The sequence below is a fragment of the Cricetulus griseus genome, chromosome 2 (genome assembly GCF_003668045.3).
Source record: "Cricetulus griseus strain 17A/GY chromosome 2, alternate assembly CriGri-PICRH-1.0, whole genome shotgun sequence".
Taxonomy (NCBI): Eukaryota; Metazoa; Chordata; class Mammalia; order Rodentia; family Cricetidae; genus Cricetulus; species Cricetulus griseus.
In genome coordinates, this window is record NC_048595.1 from 250,489,889 (window position 1) to 250,510,913 (window position 21,025).

The window sequence follows — 21,025 nt, forward strand, 5'->3', positions numbered from 1 at the left end:
CTGCCACTCATGTGTCTGCTGGATGTCTGAGAGCTGCTGGTCTAATGAAGTCCAGACTTCCATGGTTCACACACTATCAGTCTTGAAAAGAATTAGAAAAAGTTAACTGAAAGGATTAGTTTGTGTTGTGAAAAATCCCCTATAATTTGTAATAGTTTAAGGGTCTGGAGTCAATTTGTCCCTGGGTATAAAACTACAAGAACTATGGTAAATCTGAAGAAATTCAAAGTACAACAGATTTCTGAATACAATGAGCCAATGAAAGCAAGCATGAATCAACATGAAGACATTTTATTTAACAGGAATTTTTAATGTTTCTCTTTAACGGGAGACTTTTTTACATTAGTTTCCTGAATCTCCAGATCAACATTCTTTTGTTTTTCTTAATTTAGAAAGAAATATATACACCTGTAACTTCCAAAGCCAAAGAAAAGATAAGTATTAAGTAATGCTTTACTCGGTAAAACTCTTGCGCTAACTATGGGTCCTGTGATTCTGGTCAAGTGATGATTAAGGAAGTGCACTGATGAGTGTCATTACAGAGGAAAGGGAAAGGAGGATAATAATAGGATGACCAAAACTTTATTTTTATTATGGTAAAAACTGGTAGGCAAGTACTTCAAAATGTATACTTCTGCCTTTGTGCAATTTCTTAGGTTATTAAATTGAATTCAAAGAAAAGTTCAAATTAATCATGTATCATGAACATACAAGAGCTAAGCAAGATAGTTTGATAAAAATGCAGATAGACTAATGTTGATTACTAAAAATAAAATAATAGAAGTTATGAATGTTTTCCTCTCTTAACTAATAACTAGTTCCCATTATATCATAATTAAAAATTACACTATGAAATATAAATTTTAAGATTATATTCGTATAAATTTTCAGTTTCCTGAAACTGAGGCTGCAGAATATTAACATAAATGAAATATTTTTCAAAAATTCTACTTAAGAACATTTTTAGTTGTAGAGTTATAGAGTTGTAAAAACTCTACATTAATTACACCTACTTCATGAAAAATTGCTGCCATATTGTTCATCAGACTGCAAACCCACATCAAGATAAATCATGGCAAATACATTTTATGCATACCTTCTGGAACAAACATACTACTATTAAGAAAAAAGAGGAGTATTGTGTATATACCTGTACAAGAGCTAGCTTAGCCATGTCAATATGAACAATATCTATTTATTTATTCTGTAATAATTGTATTTTGTTCAGTTATCATAGCTGTAAAATATGGAGTCAAAAGAATCTGTATCAACAGTGATTATTTCACAGTTCAACATATTCGATGGCTTCTGGCCTTATGTTCTTGCATATCTCAACAAAACATCTTGGGAGATGAACTTTAAAAATAAATCAGTCTTCTCCATATCAGGCATAAGTACAAAAATATTATAACTACCTAGTTATTAACAACAGGCTGCATGAATACTGAAAATAAACAGTGAAACTGAAGAGATTAAACACCACAAATGAAGAGGAGCATTGAAAAAAAGCAGGCTATTCACACAGTAGCAGTATAAGGAATATATGGCATATATAGAGGATAATGTAATATCCACTTATGTCTTTTATGTTTGAATGGACTTTGCAGCCCTGGAACTTTAACAATTGAGGACATTTAAAGTCTTATACAGTGCAATGACATGGCTGTTGCACAGGAAATGTACAAATGACTTTTTCTATGGTATTAAATAGAAGAAAAAGTAGTTATGAAATCAAGTGCTTACCTTTCATTTTGAGTTCTGACAAGAACAATGCACAAAATTTAAGATAGTGCTTTTGCTAGTCATTTGGAAGTACTTGTAAATGTTCACCCCAGGAAAACATCTGCAGTTGTGCCTGGATTTCATTGTGTCACAAACAATAATGCTATAAAATAGTAAGAAGGGCATGTATAAACTGTACTAGCATAAGGTTCCTAATTGCATCACTCATAAATATTTTTCTGCCTATCCTGTTGTGGTAAACAGTATCTTTTATAGACACTGAAAGGGGAACTCAACACACCAGTGTTTACCCAAATATAATGTCCAGGCCCAAGGGATTGCAGAAGGGAGTAAGCATCTGGTGCTGCTTTCATTAATGTAATAGTGGGACACAAGAAATATCTAGTCAGTAAAAGATTTTGAAGCAATGGAACAAAACTCAGCAGACAATGTTATTGTTCTACACCCCAAACAAGGGATTCTAAACTCTGCATTACCTCAGCCACTTAGAAGAGGATGCATTCTATGTTATGGATTAAGTAAGTTTGTCTACAGTGGAAGAGGGTGTCAGCAACATCACAACGGCACAGAGCTTCATTGGTGGGGGGAATGAGAGTAGTGATCACTGGACAAATACCATGAATGAAATTCTCTCAGTGATTTGTTTTTCCTAGACTTAAAAAATATTGGAAATGTAAATGCTAGTGATTCTTTACTGTTATCCTTTCAGTTTGGAAAAAGAGAAGCACTGAGTCCAAGACTCACCAGTTATGGGCAACTTTGGTCAGAATCGTGTGGTTTATGTTTTCAGATACGTGTTCTTTGCAAGAAACAGAGGTAATACCGGAAACAAACTAGTGATTTTATTATATCATGTGTAAGTGAAAGAGGGATATATAGGCTGTATGTAAGTAGCTATCATATGTTCTCCTATGCATAGAAATCAGATGTCTTAGGAAAAAGGCAATAACTTCATAGAGCTTCATAACACCAACATGATAGGTTGAAGTCACTTAATTTCATTTAATAGCAGATTTTTTTCCGTGAAATTAAAACATCTTCCATGAATTACCATACTGAAGATGATTTGCATATGGACATTTCCATAATATTTAGTACTATCATATATTAGGAATCATGAAATTATTTTCATCATTTCTGGTGGTAATCATTATTTCGTAAAGTTGTGTACTATTGTTAAGTGAGAGAAAACAATACAGTATTATTGATGTCCTGATCCCAAACAAAGTATATGGTGAAACACTTTGTTCCTTTCTGTACAAATGTATGTGATGTATAATAGTTAGTCAGATATATATATATATATATATATATATATATATATATATATATAGAGAGAGAGAGAGAGAGAGAGAGAGAGAGGGAGGGAGAGAGAGAGAGAAGATGTGTGAATATAGCATCTTGGAAATTGGTGAATGTCTCCTAAATAATTTTATTTACCTGGTATTAGTATCTCTAGTCATTATCCAAAAATAAAAATTAGGACTAGGGTGATAGTTCAACAGTTAGGAAGCATTGCTTTGCAAACCCGAGTACAAGTGAAACCAGAGCATGCAGTATAAGTGATCGTCACAAGAGGTTAGAACATTGCCCTTCTGCACTGCCCTTCTGCACTTTGGTACTGGACTAGGCTGAATAGTCTGAGCTAACCCCACTGAAGATAAAACAAGGAAGACCCATAAAAGCTCCCCTACATAAAAAGAGAGACAATTCATGGAAACTGTGGATTATGCAAGGTTAGCAGGAAAATCCTTCCTACCCACACATCTTTATCTAACTTCGAATTGTTGAATAGAATCTGATACACATGATGGAACCTTTTCATGCTATGTTGGAACTGGCTATTAGTTTTCTGTAGTCCACCTGCTATCACTTTCTGAATCCAAGCAGCAGCACTTGCTTATGATAGACCATTGGGGGAATTTGAAGACCTTGCCTACCAGCTGTAAGAAGCTTTCAATGCATTTATAAATCAAGGCTGACCTCTTAGGGTCTCATGGACTGAAAATATATCTAAAGATTTGTAGTCCTGGCAATCATACTATTTGCAACTGATTATATATGTATATATATGTATATGTATATTATATGTATATACGTATATATATAATCAATTGTCTAAATTCATATTTTATTTTAGAAAATTCTTAATTCTATTGAGCATTGGGCATAATGGTTTGTATCTGGCTTCTAAAAGCATGCGTTCTACTTTTTATGGTAAGGTATTCAGTTCCAACATCACTATATCAACAGTAGTGGAGCACAGATGACACGTTACCTACCTCACCTTCAGGACAAGAGGAGTGCACTTATTCAAGACTGACAGACACGGAGTGTGATACAGCAGCCAATGAGTGTTGCATTGAATAATATTTGTTTAACTATGCAAAGATGTGTTGTATTTATTTAACCATGTAAATTAATGCTATGTTCTTTTACGTTGCAGAATATTTGTTTAGCTATGTTAAGATGTGTTGCTTAACAAAACCTTGCCTGATTGGTATAATAAAAAGCAGGCAAGCCAATAGCAAGGGAGGAGGTATCTGCAGGATTTCCAGGCAGGGAAAGTAAGTAGGAGGAGAAATTTAGGTTGGGAGGAGCAAGGAAAGAAAAAGAGACACCAGCAAGATGCCAGGGTCCAGACAGACAGACCCAGAAGAAGTAGGATAGTAGGACATACATCATGAAAGAAAGGTAAAAAAATTCCTGAGGCAAAATATAGATGAATAGAAAAAGGTTAAATTAAGTTTATATAAAAAAAGAGCTAGTGAGACAAGCCTAAGCTAAAGCCAAGCATTCATAATTAATAGTAAGTCTCTGTGTCTTTATTTGGGAGCTGGCTGTTGGCTTCCAACAAAGAAAATGTGAACTACAAGTGAGAGAATTTCTCTCCTTGTTTATACACAGGAACATCCCTAAGAAGACAGAAAAATCAATGTGTTCAGCAGACTCACATGAGGACTGAATTTCTTACAGTTCCCTAAGTCACCATTTACCACTATCTTATAAACCTTACTTTCCCATGGCACTGAAGCAGCTCCTCCAATAAGATGAGAACAATAAAAGTTTAACAAGAGAGGACAGAGAATGAAGAAAAGCCAAAGGTTTTAGAAGATAAAGTAGCAATAATGCCAACATTAAAAGTTTAGATACCATATCCTCTGAAAATATAACTTCAGATGTGCATACAAGCTCTAAACTCCATAAATGAACACAAAATTGGCAAAACAATAGTAAGCAATCAAAATTTCTCTAAGTCCCAATTTCACAATGAGATTATTTAGAAACAGTAAATTCTCTTCCAAAGTCCATCTTGCAAACACTTGTCAATTTCTTACTGTATGGCATCTCTTAAAATATAAATTCTATACAAAATCTTCTTAAATTCAGGGAAACATTCCATTTTTAAAATTCCTTAAACGCAAGTGGTATCTTTAAAAGAACAAGTCAGAAAATTGACTTCACTGTGTTCAAGTAAATGACAGGTCTAGTCAGGATGAGGTTTAACTGGAGAGCACAGATAACATGTTCTCGGGCATGGAGTTCCCAGATGAGTTGCAGTCTCCAAAACCACTGACAAGATGTCGGCAGATGCAGCACGAGATGACCCGGAAAAATGACAACTATTTCACTGAGAAGACAGTTGCGCAATCAGAATGCATCCTGCCACTGAAACAATTCACACAGTCTCTGAAAGGTCAACCTCACAGCATCCTGTGACAGAAAGACTCGTTTCTGACTACACAGAATGTTACACAAAAGCTGTTTTGAAGCAATCACTACTCTCAAAGAATTTCTTCATTTGCTGGCAGTTCCTCTTGCTTTGTAGAATGAAACCCAATAAAAAATCTCAGAATCAAATAAATTGAAGGTGAAATCCTTCAGTAGAGTCAATCTTTCAGGTAAAATTTAAACTTACTATTTGACCCTTAAAGCATGAGACATATCCAAAGTAACAGATGTTTAAATTTTGCATTATCAATTTGGCACCTCTATTGCCAGAAAATATTCAAATATTCTGAAAGAATCTGCCTCTTGCTGTCTTTGAATTAGGAGACATAATTAGGAAGTAGATGTCTTTGATCTCATCTATTGCCCCTTTCCACTTAAAAGACAGACTACACGAAAAAGACAAAGGAGGATTTGAGGAGATTCTAAAGAGAGAAATAGAATATAACAAGGGAGTTTATGACAATAAAATTAAACACAATCTCTAGAAAATAATAATTTGTCAAAACTTTGGTTGTCAGTATAAAAAAGTAGAAAATGTGAACAAACCCTGTAGAGAAGACTGAAAAGCTGATCTATGAATCACTTGGTCCTAGATCATTTGTAGATGATTTTAGGAAGTATTTCTATTTCTAGCTGTATTTGCACTACTCTAGGCCACATTGTAAGTCACTAAATTTTACTTTTTGGAAAATAAATAATTGAAAATGCTTGGAAGGTAAAAGCAATATATCAACCTCAATTCTAGAACAGTAGATTATTGAAAGTAGATGATAACTATTTAAGAATTTAACATAATAAACTAAGTATTATTAGTGAAGGAAGGATGAGCCAGTACCAGGACACACTAGTAGAATAATAAATTCACATGAAATTCTAATGAAGCAAACAAAAATTAAATATAGTTAATAAAAATATTATTATAAATAATTGGAGGTGAACATGAAAATATGGTACATATGATCAAGACAGTTTACTAAGTACTAACATCAATAATAAAATTGAAAACAAAGTACTGAACTCTACATTTATGCCAATGGACTTAACAGAACAGATTGCTCATCAGTAATTTCTTGGAATAGATTACAAATGCAACATATATTTGAATCTAGTATTAAACATTAACTGTGAGAGTTTTTCTTTAAAAAATACCTATTAAAAACCAAGAAACACTAGGAAATTTCTTTATGTAAACCAATAAAACAGCAGAGTTATAGTATTTGTCAGAGACAAGAGAGATCATTTCAGGCCAGCCTCAGCTACATAGCCAGTGTGAAGCAAGCCTGAACTACTGGAACACTGGCTCAAATAATAAAATCATTCAAATGATAAATGGTAGTATTAATTGATGCTCATATAAGAGAAAACAAAAAATTAAAAAAAAATAAAGAGTAAAATGCATCCCACCATGATCTAAATGTTAACTATAAGAGAATTAAACAATAAATATCTTAGAAGAAAAATATAGAAGACTCTGTAGCATGTAGAGTATATCTTCTTCAGTAAATAAGAAAACCCAGAAACTAGGAGTATTTTAGTAAATCAAAATTCTTTGGCCAAATGGGTCAAGAAAACCTGAAAGAACAGCCTGGCAATGTAAAATTAAAGTTCATAAAAAATGGCAAGCAAAAAATAGATAAAATGGCATGTATGATAGTAGCCTTAGGATAAAAGAAGTAACATGCATATGTGCATGGCAAACTAAGGGCATGTATTTTCAAGTGATAATTAAATGATCTCTAATAGGGCTTTGAGAAGGTATTTTTTTCTTTATTGCTTTTCTTATTTAGACACATTCAGCTTCTGTATGTCTTTCTTGGGTTCATTACTAGAATTTGCATTTTTCTTTTTAATGTATAACAATTAAGTTGTATAGTAACGATATTTTACTCTATGCAACTATGCAAGACAAATATATAAACAAAAATAGTTTTAAATATTTCTTCCTGAGAGGTTTCACTATCCTTGTGGAGTGGGTGGGGGCCAAGTGGAGGGTATGGGAGGATGGGAGGGTTAGGGAATGGGGTATTGATATGTAAAATAAGATTGTTTCTAAAATAAATAAATAAATAAATAAATAAATAAATTTCTTCCTGAGAACTACACAATGAAATGTAATCATGTATATCTTAGCTACCCCTAAAATTCTTTTCTTATCCCCTAATATGCCACTTCTAAACTTAATATCTTCTTTTAAAGTAACCCACTAAAGCCAGCTAGTGATAGCCACATGTGCAAAGATGTGAGGCCATCCACTGAAATGTGGGAAACCCACCACTTCCCACAACTTCAAGACAGAATGATTCTTCCTACTCCAGTGACTATGTAATGTAGATACCTCCTTAGTAAGAGTTAAGACTCTCCCTTCTAAATAGCTGTGTCCATAACTTATAGTCCTAGGGTACTCTCAGCCTTGGTCAGAAAACCTTCGCACTGTAATGAGCATTATCGATGAAGAAATGCCTAACAAGTTAAAGTGCCAAGAATAAGAAAATGAGTGCTAGGGACTAACCAAGAAAAGGAGCCCAAAAGGATGTGAGATCCAGAGACTGGGGAGGAGATAGTGAAATGCTTTTGGATAACACATGTCTATTTCACTTACGAACTCACAACAGCTGTGGGTATATGCACAGAACCTTCGTGGAACCAAGCAAACTGAAACTCTAGCATACATAGAGCAAAGAAAATAGTTCTGGTAACACATATAAAATGAAATAGTAAAAATACATTCCAGATGAACCAAAGGTTCATCTAAAATAGGAAAAAACTATTTACATAAAACAATAAAATCATTAGTATTTAACATTTTATTGCATTTCATTATCCCCTGAGGAAAACAGTTGTTGTTGTTGTTGTTGTTGTTGATGATGATGATGATGAATGTCTGTTGTTCATGTGTTACCTCATTCCCATCAGAGCTTAGACTTTGGTCTTTTCAATGTTGAATCCACAGAGTCTGGAAGGCAGTCTGTCATGTTACAATATATGCACAATAAAATAATTAACTGACACATACGTCATATGTGTGTTTTCATGAGTGTATTATACTTGAGAGTCGGACGAGGCCTCAACCTTGGTAAGATGGGTGCAACCAGGGAGCATACCCTCACAAACTGGAAGGCCTATTCGTATCAGAACAAAATAAAATAGGCTTCAATGTTTGATTTGAAAAGCTTGCCAAGTCAAAAATGCAATCCTGTGTCCCTACATATCTTTGGTTTTACTTCCACTGATTTACATTACTTATCATCATAGCAATCTGAAAATATTAAATGAAAAATTCCAGAAGTAAACAAATCACATATTCTAAATTGTGTGTCATTCTCAGTAGCATGATGAATGACATATCACCTTAGCACATTTCTCCTGGATTACAAATCATTCCTTTGTTCAGATAAACAACTGTTAGTCATTTAGTAGCACTTGCATTCTCAGATTAAAGCACTAACCTCTGGTAGTGCTTGTGCTTAAATAACCCCTGTACTCTTAAATAAGGACACGGATGCTGGCAATTTCAACACAACAAAGTAAAGCTTCAAGTCCTCTCCTCTAAGGAAAAAAGTTCTCTTTACCTACTTAATAAGTAAAAACTTTCATGGCATATTTATTAGGTATTTGTTGCTATCCATGTTTTCAAGTGGCTGCTGGTGTCTTTAGATGCATCCTGCCATGGACAAGGTGAGACTAAGGTTACCACATCTTAGCAGCCAAAATGTACTTGATTTGACCCAAGAACAATCAACCCAGTATGCAAAAAAGTGCAGCCATTCTCAGCATTGAATCAAGAGGTAGAATCTTTTTAGTTATCTGCTTATATCAATGCTTCCACAAAAGTTCTCATAATTAATAATGAATGGCACAGATATGTTACTGCACAGTTATTCATTGGAAGTTGATAGTATATTGTTTACATGTATCCCAGAATGTTAAAAACCATCAGACTACTACAGTACATATATAAAAGCTTAACAAACATTTGTTACAGTGGGTCTGATAGGGAATATGGGCCCCTTATTCTTTAAGCAACTGTCCACAAATTGTATATTCTTAACAGAACTTTGTATAAGTACTGAGTATCACTAAACATATTGTTCTATTAAAAAGCACTAGGGACTTGGATTCTTGAATATTTGTTAACTGGAGATCTATGAATTCTGATAGGACATACAGTCATGTGTTGAATGATACCAGGAAATAACAGTAAAAAATGACTATGCTTGCCAAAATAAACACCACCATACACACAAAATCAAACCATCACACCTCTGCACAGGTAAGATAGTGAGCTACAAATGCCAGATTTTTTAAAAATAAAAATATTAAGTCTGCTCTCACCCACCAACAAATCATTGCCCCACAAATTCTATACCCTCAATGTTTGGTATAATTACAATTAATATAATGCATACCTTACCAAGTGACCTCCTTGCAAGACATATCTAAGAACAACACAGAATTACTCTGTACACAGAATAGCTGGGGTTTTGCTAGTAGAATATGTTAAGACTCCTAGAGACACTAACTCTACTTTTAAAGAATAAAATGATATCTTTACATCTTCACTACAAATAATATGACAAATGTATAATAAAAAAAACACTTTTAGAGGTTATCAAGATTCTTCAACAGGAAAAACCTGACTCTAAGACTCATGGTTGGAGTTTATTCCCCAGTCAAAAGGATCTCAGAGACCCATAAAACAACACAGAATTCTGCCATTGCTTTTGGTTGCACACCAAGACTCAATGGTAAGACCTTATTCATGCAGACAACACATGCTTTGTTTATAGGACATGGAGTCAAGTTGATATTGGTCTGGAAGCTTCATCTTCTCTGTCTAGCTTCCACAGTGCTATGCAGGCTGCTGGGGAAGAAAAAGTCATCGACATTCTTAGTAGCTGTGAATGCTGCAAGCTATGTGATAGCAAGCCTGGCAAGATTTGTGTTAGGTGCCACACTAGGAGTAAGTTATAATGGCAACCAATTACTTTTTGATTGGCTTTAAGGCTTTCTCTGTAAGATATAACTCATGCCTCTTATTGTTAACTGGGCCAAGAAGTTGTGGCTGGATAGGTCAAGGGCAATAGTGGAGAATTGCTAGGCTGCTAAATAGATACAATATCACTCTGTCCTCAAACTATTATCTATCTTCATGCTCATAGAATATTGCAGATGTAGTTTTCATCAAAGAAGCTTCTTTTGCAGTAGTTAGCAATTAATATGGAGACTCATGACTGGGTGGCTTGATCAGCTCTAAGTGGGACATCTATGACACATGCCCTTCTTTCAAAGCAAAAGCAGAATGAATATCTATCATGAATGCAATGAAAAATGTGATAGCAAGCCTGGTAAGATTTGTGTTAGGTGCCACACTAGGAGTAAGTTATAATGGCAACCAATTGCTTTTTGATTGGCTTTAAGGCTTTCTCTGTAAGGTATATTAAAAAATAAAATATTCTGTCATTTAAAATAAAACTAGTCAGAAACCAGGAATTAAAAAACAAAAACTAAAAACAAATTGGGACACAAAATGAGTTATATTGAAGTAGTTGTTGGCAGGCCTCTACCAGGTACTGTAATATGTTGGTGCACGCCTGAAATCCCAGTCCTTGCATTGAGACAGAATGATCATAAGCCTGAGGCTTGCATTGCTTTTAGACAGTAAGACACAATACACACGTAACTGTAGAATCAAGTAAACACACAGACTTCTAAATTTAGACTATAAAAGAGGAAAGAAGAGGGTCAGAAAACGCTCTTGTTTTAATTGAAACCCTATGTTATAAACTGTTTTAAAGATCTACAAAATTATTATTTTTTATTTTGGAAAATAGTTTTAACTCCACAAATGTATATTTTAAAACATCATTGCAAAAATATGAGGAGATTTAAAAATGAGCATTTGGATTGTCACATTGTAATTATTACAAGTAACATACTAAAAATCTTAAGTCAGAGCCCAACGCTGACATGAGACCACAAAGTAATATCTCATACAATAAGTGACTCACATTTTCTCAGAAGTGAATGTTCCTGAGAGAATAAGCTGCATTCATAATGCTGCATTATTATCTTTATTTAGGACTACAGGACAAACCCATTAAACATGCAATGCTGTATTCTTTGTCCTCCTCCTAGGCCTATGCCAAAATACTTACTCTCACAATGACTTCACATCATTAGTTATATTGTTAATTTGATTCTGCTTTAAGAGACTCCTTGCCACTAATCTAAACTGATTGTCTGGAATGCAGGAAGCACACAGTTTTAATGTTTTAAATGTAGTAAATTTTCTTCTAGATACCTTTCTTTTTCTGATTTTTTTTATAAAAGCAAAGTAGTATCTACTTGAGCATAGAATAATAGCTTCTTAAAATGATCTCAAGGAGTGCAAATATTTTGGGGGGAGGCAACATCATTATAGCTGAAAAACAAATTACTTGAAAATAGACCCAATAAGTACTCCTCAACAGTGCTTGTTTATGGTCTCCACGAATAATGAAAAATAATAGCATAGCTGATTATAGCAGTTAATACATACCAGAAATACAGAATTCCTTTTCTATGTCACACTCATTATACTATTTTGGATTCATTACATAGCTATAAATCTTCCAAACTGCTATATCCATGAGATGTGCAAGAGGGGTCTTGGATTTGCCATTTGGTCCTCTAATCAACATATCACACTCAGTTTTTGCCCAGCATGGCAGAACTCCCTTACTTTAGCATGCTCTGACTAGGAAGGCACAGTTAAGGAAGTCAAAACATATAACACATGCATTATGGCTACAAGTTCAGCTCAGTCATCAGAACACAAGGATCAGCAGCCTGCGTCCACTGTTCCCTAAACATACAGCTTTGCATGCAGTGTGCATCAGGTTGACATGAATTCTGTAGGATTTGAAAAGGAACATAACTAAGAGAACTGGCATGGATGATGCACTAACAAATATTATTATTTCAGTACACTACATCCTTTCTTGCTTTTTATGGAATTTGACTAAGGGATATAAGGGAACCCAGAATGATAGGGAGGAACAGAGAGGGAGGACGAAGGGTAGAAATATTTTGAGTGTCAGAGCAGCATTCTCATTATGAAAGCTGTTGTGGCTACAGCAAAGAGAAAGCTACACGTTCCCTGAGGTATTATAAAAGGACCGATGAGTGAAATTCATCCATATTATTGTCATTAACAAACCATGTTTGATACCCAACACTGCATTCTGCTTGCCAGTATCTTGAGCTCAAGTGAATATGCATTACACAATTTGATTTCCAACATAATGTTTTCATCAGAATCACATATTTATTTATGAATGATTTCACCAGAGTTAATCTGGACTTTTTTACTCAACTTATTGTCGAGAATTTTACAATACCAACTCTTTCTATAGTATATGAATTCCTATTTGGAATTGAAATTTTTATTTGATTTTGTTTGATCATGTTGTATTATTCTAAATACCAGAGGCTCTCAAAGAAGACTAAATATTGCTTGCTATAATTGACTGTTTTAAATTTGTAAATTATTCTCTTTTTATGCTTATGAACAGGGAAATTAGTGATGGAAACAAAATTCATTATCTATACTCTCTTTATTTTGTTACTGTGCTTGGCATTTCAGAGAATATTCACATGTTCTGAGGAACTTTTAATAAAATAAAATAAAATGTCTTATCACTAATTTGAACATCTTCCTAGATAGGAAATGTGCAATGGATGCTTGCTACTTAATAACCATTTTAGGGCATTTTGTTTCAGTAAAATTGGATACAATGAATGAGCCCTTATTTATTAATATCTTAATATTATATTAACTTTTACTTGAAAACAAGAAAACAAAGAAACAAAAACAAGAAAACAAATTACAAAGACAAAAAGAGTTTATTTTTAACAAGATGAAAATAGTAACCATTAAAATAATGCTTTATAGCAATTCAAGTGAAGATATCTACAATTAGCTTCTATGATTCTCATAAATTGTTATTATATTACTATATAACCTTATTTTGTGAAATTTTACTAGTGGGATTTTTGTTATTCTTATAACTATGTGACATATATTAATATATAATACCTTATGTATTCTATACCATAGGTTTTCATATATGTAATATATACATTTTATAATAAATATTTATATAGATATCGGTCTGTCTGCTGGGGAACCAGCATAGGTCTGAACCAGGCCCCCTGGAGGTGGGTGTCAGTTGGGAGATCAAAGAATTCTATGGAATCTCTGTCAGTGGAACTAGTATTTATCCCTTGCGCACAAGTGGACTTGGGAGTCCATTCCCTATGGAGGGATACTCTCTCAGCCTAGCTACACAGGGAGAGCCTATGTCTTGTCCAAATGATGTTACAGCCTTTGATGATTCTCCATGGGAGGCCTCACCATCCCTGGGGAATGGGATGGGGAGCTTGGTGGAGGGCATGGGAGGATGGCAGGGAAAGGGAACTGGGATCGGTATTAAAATAAGATTGTTTTATTTTAAATAAAAAAGTATATCTTAAAAAATGAATGGCCATCCAAATTTATCACCAAATTAAATAAAATGAATAATAATCAAACAAAATTGACTTCATTAAAGATAAATAGAATTTTACAGAGTAACACATTTTCCCATATTAAATATGAGGCCACTTGTTTGTCAGAGCTAGCAAGAGTGCAGTGTACATGCTGGACACAGGAGTTTTTGGTACAGTTTGGGATATGAAACTCTCATATACTTTTTTATTAGGCATTTCTCCTAAGGAATAATACAAAAATAAACACAAGAGTATTTTCATGGAGAACATTGTATAATTTATAATTGTAAAAAATGAGAATAAATGTTGTAAACCTTAAAGTTAAGAAGGTTCAAATGTATAATGGAGTATGTTTATAATTTCATATTATATCAAAAGCTTTAAATTAAATTACATGATGATACAGGCTAACAAGTTCAATTTTCAATTATGTTTCATCAATACATATGTAAATAAAACATAAAATTGGCCATAATATGTCAGAAATTAGATTATGAGTTTGCTTAATTGAACTACTGAAAAAATACAAAATGACACATATATAAAAATCACAAAGAGCTACCTCTTTAGAAAGGAAAGAAATAAATGTCATTGTTATGATCTAAGTCTTAAATCTTGACTATGGCCAATGCATCAGTGTCAGTTACAGCCTCTAATCATGCATTTTTCTTCTCTAGATGGTTCATGAAATAGAATTTCTATCATTAAGATTCTATTTTAGATTCTTTCAACTGTAATTTCTTTGTCTTCTTTGGGCAAACTGTAATTTTATTCCATTTTTATGCTATGTCCCTACTTTTCTGATCAGTCATAGAAATTATATAGAAATAGATAACTTTAAAAAATTATTACTGAAAACAGAGTGATACAATACAACTCCAAAAGCCATAGTTTTGGTTTTGAGAAAAGCCAACATAGAGTAAAGAGAAGGGACTGTTGGTAGAGATGAAAAAAAAAAAACAGCAAGAAACTTGTGTTTTAGGGCTATACAGATAACTCATGATAAATACTGAGAACAAGGATCATGGTCAGAACCTAAAAGAATTGAGAACACAGTTGGAACACCTGTGGACGTGCTGACCTGAGTAACAGGGTTGTCAAGAAAGCAGTTGTCAGAACTATTTGCAGTGTTTTAACTGAATATGACATGATATTAAGTAAGAGAGCAATAAGCTGAAGAAAAAATGATTCCTAAGCAGAACTTTCAGGTGACATTTCTGACCCAGAACTCACTGAGTTACAATACAGAAATTTAGCATCAGCAACAGGTACATGATTCTTGGTGTAAGCCAGTGTCTCCAGAAAACATCAAACTCAGGGCGTGATAGAATAGTACTCTAAGGTGTGTGACTTTTGTTTATGTTGCGTTTGTTTATCTCTGTGAAGCTGTGTTACTGTGCTTGTCAAAAACACCTGGTAGTCCTCATAAAGAGCAGGAGCAAGGCTGGGGGTGGGATGGGAGGCAGAGAGTATAAATAAAAGGAGACATGAGGAGAAGAAGCAATAAGAGAACAGGGAGAGGAGGACATCATGGGTCAGCAACCCAGATGGGATCATGGGGAAAGAAGGAAAGTCAGATATACAGAAGTAAGAAAGATTTACATAAGAGAAAGATATAAACCCAGAGGGAAAAGGTAGATGGGATAATGTAAGTTAATTGGAGGTGGCAAGAAACAAGCCAAGCTAAGGCCAAGCATTCATAACTAAAACCAAGCCTCTATGTATTTATTATGGGTACTGGGTGGTGTCCCACACCCTAAAAAGCCAAAAGAATAGAAAACATCAAACAACACCAGAGTGATACCTGTAGGAAAGCAAACAAGGGTGTAGTGTGAAAATGCATTGTGACACAGAACCTCAGCAGGGCTTCAACTTGGTCTAACTTGAAACCTGACAAAGATCTAAGAATTAAGGGAAGATTATACTTGAATCCAGAGTAGTCTCAAAGTATTTGCAATGAAAAGCACAGAAAACAGTTTAACCAGCAGTTTACATTCCTTCCTAGACTGCAACTACAATGTTTTATTTAGTATTACTTTTGAATAGTAATAAAGAAAATGTTATAGCTAATTTGCATTGAACACCTTTGAACACTCAGCGTTGTGATAAATGTATCTCATAAACTATCATACTGCTTACCCAAGACTTCCTCTCCATTTTTAAATTGTTCAGACATTTTGGTTTTCATCCCCGGTATTTATTCATAAATACAGATGTGATATTTTTATACTCAAGGCAGGGTTTCTCTGTGTAATAGTCTTGGCTGTCCTGGAACTCACTCTGTAGACCAGGGTGCCCTAGAGTTCACTGAGATCCACCTGGCTCTGCCTCCTGTGTGCTGGGATTTAGATTTAAAGGCGTGAGCCACCACCACCCAGCACACAAAGCTACTTTAATCCTATGAATAAAATCACAAAAGGGCAGAGAGTCAGATTTTTCATATATAGTTGATAGTAGATCAACTAAAACATAATGAGAAAATATAATCAATGCTTCTATTTTCAAGAAAAACTATTGAATCTAGATGAGACAAACTTGTACACAGCCACAAATAGCTTGTTAGATCCAAGATTTCAACCTTGATATTTTGACTTCAAATGGTCCACTCCTAGCCATTGTGCTTAGATCAAATTGGTTTGGTGAGGGGTTAAAGAAAGGTATGGGAGGCAGAGTTAACAAAAATTAAGAATAATGAAAACTTTCTATTGAAACTTACTATATTGAAAACTATAATTTCAAAAGCTAACTAATATTGTACCTTATTTTTTAAAGAAAACTAAAAAAAATGATAATTTGAATGAAGTTACACTACATGAGTGGATAATTCTGCTTCCATAAGCCATCAGTAATTAAGCTAAAATTCTACTGCCAAATGTGAGACACAGCTCTATGAGTTGTTGTTGGTTAGAGAGGTACCAGAGGCAACCAAAAATATACAGGATATTGCCAATATTTTTGTTTCCCATCATAATTTGACTGCAAGATCATATTTATGAAGACACTGTTTACTTTGAGCATAGCACACAGAAAAATGAACCAGGCACCCTCTTTCCTAGCTACTATTCACTGTGCTCGAAAGTGAGATGCCAGCTGCTGGAAGAGAAGTGTCATCCATACTCTTAACAGATGTAGACTTGGCATGTTGCTGTACTGGTATGACAGACAAGATATGCTTACTGGCACAATAGTGGTGTAGTTATGAGAATAACTGAATCTTTCTGATTGTATATGAGTCACACTCCTCATGAGGTAATGCATTCCATATCATGTGAACCTGTTGCAATGCCATTGACTATGGAACTCACAGGTCCTAGGAGAGATATTACTAAAGCTGTTTTGCTAAAAGCACATGTTGTTAAAATGTCTCCTAATTATTTATGTTTGTATCCATAGACTGTGCTGCTCCCAGATTTGGTCATAGAAGCTTTGGCTTGCAGTAAGTAAGCAGAAGTTAACTTAGAGACTCAAAATGGACCAAAGGGCTGAGAGTAAATGACAACACTAACCAGGATCTTTATGTCACCCAATCCTAGGACCAAAAAAACATGAGGGGGAGAAAAACGAGTGTAAGAGGAAGAGGAGGATGGGGAGACGTGTTGCACCAGGTTAGTCATTGAATAATTGAATTGTTAGTCATTGAGTTCATGAACTCATAGCAGCTGCAGGTGCCGGCACCCGATCTGTACAAGCTTGGGCCATCAACATTCCATCTTTGATGATGTAAGTTCTCACGAAGCCCCACCCCTCCTTGAGAAGTTATGAGAATTCAATGAGTCCCTGAGAATCATTCTCCTTCAGGTGTGGGTCAGTCACTGCTAAGGTACCCAAGCACCATAAATATCCCTCATTTATGGTCATGGGAGCAACCCTAATTAAACTCACTGGCATGGGCATGCATACACACACACACACACACACACACACACACACACACACACACACACACACACACACACAAAGGCAGGAAAACTAGTTGGCAGAAAGGAAGAAGTTCAGCCAGAGAGGAGACAAAGAGAGCAATGGAGGCGAATCTGATTTAAAAAAATAATTTGTATATTTGTATGAACTTCTCAAATGGGCAATACTATCATAACTTAAACACAAAATTTTTACCCTTCAACATTTACCCTTCTTTACATTGTGGATCATCACTACCCCAGTACACATACTGCATGTCCTTTCACAGAGTACGTTCCTGGATGCATGGACTATGGATTTCTTTTGCTTCTTTAGGACACTTTAGGATGCATCTTCATTACAGTCTTGCCTGGGTTTCAGTGAGCCTCATCTATGTACAGGAGTACTTTACTGGTTAGACAAGTGCACCTTGTATGAGAAGAGAGCGTCAGGTAACTTGAGAAGCCCTGGTGATGTGAGCTCAAGGAGGCCTATCTCCAGCTGTACTAACAGACACCACCAACAAACTAGTTTTAACATTTAAAATAAGTCCCTATACATTTGTCCCTGTCTAAAATAGAATAGAACATAAAAAGCTTAAACTTGCGGGGGGGGGGTGGGAAGGCAAGAACAACAACAACAACAAAAAATCCTACATTATCAAAAAGAAGGAGGAGCAATAATATGAGCAACAGGGTCAAGGCCATTTTGGGGATACCCACAGACACAGCTGAACTAATATAGTGGGAGCTCACTGACTCCTGAATGACAGCTGGGAACCTCCATAGGACCAAACTAGGCCCTCTAAATGTGGGTGACATTTGAGCAGCCTGTGGGGCCACTGGTGGTGGGACCAAGATTTATCCCTAGTGCTTGAACTGGCTTTTTGGAGCCCATTCACTTTGGAGGGATGTCTTGCTCAACCTAGATGGGCTGCTTCAAAGTGACGTGCTAGCCTTTGTTGACACCCCCTGGGAAGCCCTACCCTCTCTGAGGAGTGGAGGGAGGGTGGGATGGTGGGAAGGTAGGAGGAGGGGAGGAAGTGGGAACTGGGATTGGTATGTAAAATGAGAAATGATTGTATTAAAATAAAAAATTATAAAAATAAAAATAAAGTAAAATAAGAAAACAAAACAACAAACGAACAAAAAAACCCTACATCAACGAAGAATGATAGCAGGAATCTGAAGTTATGGTTCCCATAGCAACTGAAACACAGTTGAATTTCACTTTTATGTTAAATAAGTTTAACTTGAATAGGAATGCAAAATACTTTCTCTGAGCCAAAATGAGAATTACAGGAAACACAAAGACAATGGTCCAAAATATTCTAGCATCCAACTAGTTCAAACATTATCCCTAATGTGCACTGAAAATTTCACATCAGTAGTATATAGTTATTTGCAGTGATTTTAAGCTATGTTTATCTAATTTTTGAGCTAGGATTATTTTAAATGAGAAAACAATCTTATTAAATTATCTTAATTCAGAGGCCAAAACTTGGTAGTTTAGAAACATAGGATCATGGTTCTGCTTGTAATTATATGAAACCATTTGCCTAAAGTGCAATTAATAAAAATACAATATGATTATATCCATTATCAAACTCAATTACTATTGATGTTGTATGAAACTATGAAAATAAACACATGATTTAAGAACATACTACCATTAAAGCAGGATATATATTTGGTTTGCAGGAATTCTGTAGGTTGTATATCTTTCTCCAGTTGAGTAAAGAAGATAAATGCAGGAAGAATACTTACTCCTGTTATGTAACGAGGTCTATATTGAATAGTTCCAAACAAACCAAGGATGACGATGATAATATGTACAAAATTTGCCAGGATAGGTGCCCACTGATATCCAAGGAAATCAAATATTTGCCTTTCCAGCACACAAACCTAGAACAGCAAAAGAGGATGGAACAGGTCAGCACAAACGAGTGACATCAGAGTCAGAGATGAAAGGATTGGTATGACATTGTAATCAGCAAGTATAACTTCTACTGTATGTGATGACATTTTTAAGTCATATTGTAAAAGAACACCTGTATCCACAGAGAGCCATTTACTTTTCAGGGAGGCACCAAACACTAATTATAAGATGTCATTTGTACATGCATACACACACACACACACACACACACACACACACACACACGAGAGAGAGAGAGAGAGAGACACGGTATCATTATATTTACTATCAATCATTTGAAGTCATCAACCAAAAAGGTAAGCAAGTCCCCATGCAGGGTTTGTTTGGATCTCTTCAAATGTCATTCTGCAAGTTGGGTATTCACAATGGGAATCGATACAGAAGAATAAAAATAAAGTCGGTGGGCCACTGGGATTTTGGATGAAGATCTACAACCAAACAAGCTACATGAGTCATTTCTTCTCAGAGTGTCTGACACCCTACTGTAAAGTGAAGAACTTCAACAGATGGGAAGGGCCCCTTCAGTCCTAATAGTGTAGAGCTATAAAGCAACCAGAATTTTATTATATAGGCAATGCAAAAGAAGGGCCAAAAAGGAAATAAGAATGTGAAAAAGAAAGCAAGAAAATGACATTGTTGTTTTTAAATCAAGAGCATTTAATCTATGCTCCCCAGATTGTAATTAAGACATATAAGAAATTTAAGCAGTGAGAAGACAAATAACAACAAAATAACACCAACAAATTGTAAGTAGCACTGAAATTTCATTTTACACTAGATAGTGAAGTCAGATTGCTGGCAAATCCTTCATTAGACCTAACCAAAAAAAAAAACAACAACAACAACAACAAAACAGCCTATTGGCTTTCTTGTCTGTGCTCAGGTGGACGGATAATAAACTCATTGTTCAGAGCAAAACACTGCAAAAGGTCTCAATGTTCCAAACTAAGACTCAGGAAAACTCAGCCATGATTTCAAATGAAATGGTAATTTAAAAACCCTCCAACTTCCAAAAGCCAGCCAAAATGTTTTGGCTGGTTCTGGGGAACCTGTTCCTCATAACGAGTTGCCCTGAAGTGTCTTAATACAAGGGGAGGTGCTTAGTGCTACTGCAACTTGGTATGTTATATATTGTTGATATACACGGGGGCCTGCCCCTTTCTGAACAGAAAGGAGGAGGAGTGGA

General features: G+C 35.1%; 1 protein-coding gene across 1 annotated transcript in view; it reads right to left on the reverse strand.

Moving 5' to 3' along the window:
* Nkain2 (sodium/potassium transporting ATPase interacting 2) overlaps positions 1 to 20,295 on the reverse strand; it is a 562,138-nt gene extending 541,843 nt beyond the window's left edge. The window contains exons 1-2 of the mRNA XM_035438754.1: positions 20,287 to 20,295; positions 19,668 to 19,805 (exon numbers count right to left, since the gene is read on the reverse strand). Coding sequence (XP_035294645.1) covers positions 19,668 to 19,805; positions 20,287 to 20,295 — 147 coding nt within the window. The remainder of the gene's footprint in view (positions 1 to 19,667; positions 19,806 to 20,286) is intronic.
* Between the last annotated feature and the right edge of the window lie 730 nt (positions 20,296 to 21,025).